At 65.1% G+C, this 6,273-nt stretch overlaps 1 protein-coding gene across 4 annotated transcripts; it reads right to left on the reverse strand.

The window, feature by feature from the left end:
* Window positions 1-72: 72 nt before the first annotated feature.
* On the reverse strand, window positions 73-4,992 carry JTB (jumping translocation breakpoint). 4 transcript variants are annotated; one of them, XM_050931089.1, is made up of 5 exons: window positions 4,957-4,992; window positions 4,335-4,375; window positions 3,557-3,642; window positions 3,196-3,275; window positions 73-2,960 (listed from the first exon to the last, which is right to left on the reverse strand). In XM_050931089.1, the coding sequence occupies exons 1-5, from the start codon at window positions 4,983-4,985 to the stop codon at window positions 2,804-2,806; spliced, it is 393 nt and encodes a 130-aa protein (XP_050787046.1). In that variant the 5' UTR covers window positions 4,986-4,992; the 3' UTR covers window positions 73-2,803. The 4 variants fall into 4 exon arrangements, with proteins under 4 accessions (XP_050787046.1, XP_050787045.1, XP_050787042.1 ...); XM_050931088.1 differs by having other exon boundaries at window positions 4,864-4,992; XM_050931085.1 differs by having other exon boundaries at window positions 3,557-3,729; window positions 4,864-4,992.
* Between the last annotated feature and the right edge of the window lie 1,281 nt (window positions 4,993-6,273).

A 6,273-nucleotide genomic window follows, 5' to 3' on the forward strand; every position in this document is an offset into this window, starting at 1 on the left:
CCCCACCCGGCTCCCCTGCCGCTTGTCCCGTTAGCCAGACGCCTCCACCTTACAGCCAAACCAAACCACTGCTTTGAAAGGGTTTTTTTTAATGACATTCCTGGTTCTGTTCAGTTTTGTAAAAGCCTTTTAAAAAAATAAACCCCGACTGTTCGAGCTGAGCCAAGCGCAGCCACCTGCAGCCTCTTGCAACCTCAGCATGACTAGATTTGAGGGAGAGCAGAGGGGAGGACGCGAGCCAGCCTGCTGCCTGTTCTTGGGCACCGCCAGGCCTGGTTGAGGGTCTGCCCCAGAGATCCCTGGCAGCACTGGGTCCCAGGGCACCAGCTCTAGAGCCTGGCACCAAGGGTCGGTCACCTCAGCCCCACGGAGCAACTGAGCCCAGAGCTCGGCCCCGGGGCAGCACTAAGGGACCGGAACGGGAGGACTGCAGTACCATGGCGGGAGGGAGCCGTGAGCTGTAACTCTCCCCTTACGGGGAGCAGCAGGAGCTCTGCGCGGCTGGGCCAGTCACACAGCAAGTGACACCAGCTGCACCGGGGGGTGGTTGCGGGGTGCTCTGCTGGGGGATGTAGGAGGGTGCTGTGCAGCAGTGCACTGGGCTGCTCTGCAGCGAGAGGGGAGCAGCTGGGCATGTGGGAGGAGATGCCCACCCAGAGCAGTGAGACGGAACATCCCTCAGCACAAGGGCAGCCCCGGGAGACCAGCCTGCTCCCAATTAGCTGTGCAGCTGCCTGCCCAGCGACGCCTACATGCTCCCCTCGCTGCCGACGGTCGGGGCACCCAAGGGAGGGTTTGGCCCGTTTCCCCTTCCATGCACCGCCGGTAACACCCGGAGACAAGCCAGCTCATGGGAGGGGATGTTCAAATAACTCCAGACCCCAGCCCTGTCCGCTCCGGCTGGGGCAGGGACAAGCAGGGTCCTGAGAAGTTCCTAAACATCCACTGTCCCCCTGCAGAGCTGCCCCCACCCTCCTGTTAGCCCAGGCAATGCAGAGAACACAGCTGGAGCTTTCATCCCCCTTGCTGTGTCCGAGGTGCAGCCGGGAGCAGGCGACACTCAGCACTTTAATCACTGTTACTCTAGTCTAGGGAGTTTAGGAGCTGGCCCCAGCTTGCGCTGGAGGGAACCCACCTGCAGGGGGCCTGGTTCCCTGCTCTTTGAAGGGGGGTAATTAGTGACAGCTGTGACATGGGCTCCCTGGCAGGCTCAGATCACTGCCCACAGGGGGCATCCAGCAGGATGGGACAGGAACACGGACCACTGAGCTCAGACTGATGCCAGAAGACAACGCCCATTACCAGCACCAGAGACACCTCCTCCATCCTCTCAGCCTGCCAATCATGGGCCCTGGGCTACAGCAGCAGGGTGCAGTGTGACAAGACCATGGTTCCCAGGAGGCTAGGCTGGCGGGGCGGGAGGTCAGCGCTGGGATGTACCCCTGGATCAAAGCCCTATGCCCATAGGACACGGCCAGGCCCCCAGCTGGGAGAGACGCTGGCTTGGCCTTGACTTGCTGCCCTAGAACTGAGGTGACAGGGACAGGAGAGAAGCTGCTAACCTGGGTGTTCCTAGGGGGAAGGGCACATTGGTGCCAGGAGGCCTGGCTGAGCTCCCTCCACGCCTGCAGGAGGCGCTGTGCTGGCAGGCGCAATAGCATCAGCCCAACACGGCTCCCAGGAGGGGCAGCGCCACACCAGGACAGTGGCCAGACCAGCAGTTTCCTAACACAGGGATCCCGGCACCCCCACAGACAGCCACGGGGAACAGTTCCCCCATCCCCTGCAGGCGGCTGCATCGGGGCAGGCAGTGCCAGTCATCCAGCTAGAGGAAACATCTCCCCTCCTCCTGGCCCTCATTAAAGCAGAACCATGAGGCTGGTCTGCTAAGCTCAGTGAAAACAGGCTGGACCCTTATGCCCCCAAGATCAGCCATGGCATCAGCATGGAGCAGCAGGGAAGCGTGTGCCAAGATCTGGCCTGCTGCCCTGGGGTCATGGGAGGGATGCACCCAGGGCAGGGAGAGGGCTGCCCGGACTCCCTCAGCAGACAAGCCAGCTGCCCTGAGGGAACGGAGGACACGCTGCCAATGGCGTCCCTCCTTTGCCTGAGGGCTGCACTGTCCCTTGCTGCCCCTCAGCCAGGCAGGGTCATGCTCCGCTTCAGAGGTAACTGGACTGCAAGTGCCCCATGCCCTGCGGGCCGCCCCAGCCTGGGGCCTGCACTAACCAACAGCCCTCCCTCACTGCGCCAGGCTGGACAGCCAGCACAGCAGGGCACTGGCCAGCCCAGAGGCTACTCCTGCATCTAGGCTCGGGGTTTACTGGCTCAGAATCTGCGTAGGGAGAGGGGCTGGGGGCTGCATTGATTCCGAGAGATGCAAGGTTGCAGCCCCCACTGGGCACATGCCCCATATCCCACCAGGAGCTGCCAGTCACAAAAGGATTGCTCAGGCGCACTGACAGCAAGAGAAAAGGAGCTAAGAAGGGATGGGACCCTGGCTCTCCGCATGGCAGGTGAGATGGACAGAGGGGAATCCCCGGTGCCTGGAGACCCAGCCGGCTGCTGAGTCTCCAAGGAGCAAGCAGAGCGGTGTTCGGCGTGGCTCTGAGTTGGCTGAACTGCGCTCCCAAGCGGTCAGAGAGGGGCGCTCTGCCAAGACACAGCAGATCTCGGTCTCGGATGCCAGTATCCTCCTCCTGCAGCTCTCTGGAGCGGGAAAGGGGATTAACATCCACGCCCCAGTTCCCCACACAGGACAGAGGAGGTGGGCAGCTCCAGGGCTGCTGGGAGGCCACAGATACTAAATGGACTCGATCTGCTTGCGAACTTTCTCCAGGGCCTTCCTGTCCAGCACCCTCTGGCGGCACATGACCAACAGGGCAAAGACCACAGCAACGCAGATCATGGCCCCCTCAAACTTCCAGAAGCTGTGTGCTTCCGTCACCACTGAGCGGCAGCTGCAGAGAGAGGAGAAAGTCGATAGGGCTGGGATCTGAGCGCCGCACGACCAGGCAGCCTGCGGATGCTGGGAGCTGCCTCGCTATTACAGGGGAGGCTGGCTGCAGGGGCCCCATGATAGCCATGCTAGGTGCAGTCTGGCATGAAGCAGCCACACCCAGGTTGTGGCCCAGTGAGCCCTGGCCGCCCCACGCTGCGCCTGAGTCGCACCGCAGGTCCCAGGGCTTGGCTTACCTCTTGTACTCCTCCTTCTTGGACACGGCGCAGCTAATTTGCTCGATGAAGCCAGTCGTGCTGCACTCGGGCATCGTCTTCTGCAATCAAACCAAACCCACTTTCACACACACTGCGAGGGAGGCTATGTCATTCCCCCTGCCAGCCCTGAGGGGTCTCTGCTCTGAGAGGCACAACAGCTGGTGTCCCCTCACCCACCCTGAGGGATCTCTGCTTTGGACCTTCAGGCTGACCCAGGCAGGATGCATCCCACGCAGCACTCCCCAAGCAAGGGGCCAGAGCAGGATGTAACCACCAGCAGTAGACAGCGAGCGCCCCCAGTCCCTGCTATTCAGCTGCAGGGCAGTTCGTCTCCACTTACTGCTTGGAAGATCGTGCACGGGGCACAATCCTGAACAACGACAAAGTCTTCTGCTTGCCAGCACGGTGTGGCCACCAGCGGGCTCACTGAGAAGAGAGGAGAGAGGTTCAGAGCCCGGTCCAGCCGCACTGGGCCTGCAGTTGGAGCGGCTGCGCTGTGGAGAGGAGGAACCACTTTGGATAGAAGGGCAGCAGACACCCAGGCAGAAGAAAGATTTTACTGTCAGCACTTGTCAGGTTTCCACTAAGCGTAATAAGCTTGTGAGTGACATTGACTGAGCCCCAGCAGAGCACATGCCAGGGCGGGGGCCCCCCCCAAGAAAAGGGTCTTTGATACTTTCTGGCCAATGCCTCCCCCCATTGCTACGATGTCAGCAAGGGAGTCTGGGTCAAACCCGAAATCAGTGTTGGGAGCCTGGAGCTTCAGGCTCTGCCCCCAGTGACACCCCCCCATGCCCTGCCCGTAGAACTGTCCCTCACAGAGAATGAGCATGGTCTGGAGCATGTGTCCTCATTGCAATGGGACTCACTGCTGGGACCCTCAGTCCCACAGCGAGGCCCCAGGGATAAAGCCTATCGGGGGTACCTGAGGACTTGCATTACGGCACCGCAGCCCGCAGCTCACCCCGGGGGACTCAAGTGCGGGGGCTTTATCTCCAGGAAGAGCCGTGCTCCTGCCCTGAGCCCGCAGCCAGTAAGAGCCCTGCAGGCCAGACGGGTACCAGACCCCACAACCACGGGCACGTTAGCAGCGCCAGCTCTGCCGCCCTGGCACCCACCTGAGCGCTTGGCCTCACTCGACGCTGTCGCCTCTGCCAGCCTGCAAGGACACCGGAAAGGGGCCGATTAGTGAACCGGGGGCTCCTGGGACCGACCGCGCAAGGGCCCTGCCCAGCCAGGGGGCCCAGGCCGCTCTCAGGCTGCCAACGCCACGGGGGCTTCGCCTGCAGCTTCACCCGTTTGCCCGGCTTCACCCTCAGCCCCTGCCCCACCTGCAGGGCCTCCAGCGCCGGGCCCCAGCTCCCCGGCCAGAGGGGGGGCTCGTGGGGGGAGCGTAACTGGCTGGCACAGACTGGGGGGGGGCGGGTCAGGAGGGGGGGGCGCCCAGCGAGCGGGGCGCGGGGGGTCAGGGCAGGGGCGCTCCCAGAGGGAGGGGCTGGGGGGTCAGAGCGGGGGGGTCAGGGCGGGACCGCGGGGGCGCCCAACGGGGGGGGTCAGGGGCGGGGGTCTCCCAGAGGAAGCTGGGGGGGTCAGAGCGGGGGGGTCGGGGGTCTCCCAGCGGCGGGGGGGTCCCCGGGCCCCGCTCACCCGAGGCTCCAGGCCAGGGCGCCGAGCGCGAGCAGGACGCAGCGCCCCAGCGCGCGCGGCTCCATGGCGACGGGGGGTCCCGACCTCCCTCACCCGCCTGTACCCGCTCGCGGCGCCGCCATCTTGGCCTGCGCGCGGCCTTCTGGGAGCTGCCAACGAGAGGCGGGGCCAGAGTGGCGACGGCGGCGCGGGGCATGACGGGAAGGGCGCAGGCTGCAGGAGGATTCCAAGGGCTCGCGGGGGCGGGGCCCATGGTGTGGGGGCTGGGTAGGGGGCGTGGACCGGATGGGGGCGGGGCCTACGGGTTGGGTGAGGGCGTGGTCTGTCTGGGGGCGGGGCCTATGGGGCGGGGCTGGGTAGGGGGCGAGGTCTATGCAGCAGCCCCCTGGAGCTGGGGAATCCGCCCCCCCATGGCTGTGGGTCTCGGCCCCTCAGGGCTGGGTGCAGCCCCCCCCCGGCCGGCCCCCCAGGACAGGCCAGTGGTTTGGCGGGGGGGGCAGCCCCCCCGGCCGGCCCCCCAGGACAGGCCAGCGGTTTGGCGGGGGGGGGGCAGCCCCCTGATCCTCGCTCAGCCCAGGCATGAGCAAGCCACGGACTCGGGACCCCCAGGCCTGGCGCTGCCCACAGGGTCCCCGTTCCTTCCCCCCGCTGCCCAGGCCACGGCAGGGACAATCTGCCCCCGCGGGCCCCATGCCCCGGGGGACACTGCTCCGAGGGCCTGGGGGCGAGCCGGGCAGGAGCTCCCCCAGCAAAGCACTCGCCTCAAGACTCAGGTTCTGGTCCTGCCCTGGTCCCTGCAGGCAGCTGGCAGCTCTGGGCCAGGGCCTTTCCCACCTCCACATCAGCCCACAGAGTCTCCTTGGCCCAAGCTAGCCTGCGCTGTGGGGCAAGAGCCGCTCCTGTGGGCCTGGTGCTGTGTTCTGGGGGGCGGCTCCGGTCATAGGGGGCCGGGAGTGGAGCCAGAGCCCAGGGGCTGTTACACACAGGCCACCGCAGGCAGCCAGGCTCCCGGTGGGGGTCACGTGGCAAACACAAGGCTGAGCAGCTCCACGGCTTTTCTCTTTCCCCACCAGAGGCTGGTTCAATGAAAGGCCTGAGCTCGCCCAGCCTGGCTCTGGGGACCAGCTGCCTTGGGGGGAGCTGGCCGGGCTGGCCAGGAGCACGAGACCCAGGACAGGAAACAAAAGGGACACAGATGCCCATTTTCATGGGCTCAGCTGTGAGAGGCAGAACCATGTGGCGCAGGGTGTTCAATTTGCCCTTTAAGGCTCTTCGTGTTGCTGATCTCGGGGCTGCTGGCTGGCGCGGGGGGGGGGGGGGGGGGGCTTTGACAGCCCTGCACACCCAGCAGGGCAGCCCCACACCAGCCTGCCAGCCAGCCTCTGCGCTGCCCATAGTCAGTGCTGTCAA

Source organism: Gopherus flavomarginatus, chromosome 20, assembly GCF_025201925.1.
Source record: "Gopherus flavomarginatus isolate rGopFla2 chromosome 20, rGopFla2.mat.asm, whole genome shotgun sequence".
NCBI lineage: Eukaryota > Metazoa > Chordata > Testudines > Testudinidae > Gopherus > Gopherus flavomarginatus.

What these genes read in the sequence shown, in the direction of transcription:
- JTB (XM_050931085.1), bottom strand. Translation starts at nt 4,928, where the DNA reads ATGGAGCCGCGCGCGCTGGGGCGCTGCGTCCTGCTCGCGCTCGGCGCC. An exon ending in GCCCTGGCCTGGAGCCTCGG is followed by an intron (nt 4,376 to 4,863) that starts GTGAGCGGGGCC and finishes GTGTCCTTGCAG; the next exon opens with GCTGGCAGAGGCGACAGCGT. An exon ending in CGTGCACGATCTTCCAAGCA is followed by an intron (nt 3,276 to 3,556) that starts GTAAGTGGAGAC and finishes GTTTGATTGCAG; the next exon opens with AAGACGATGCCCGAGTGCAG.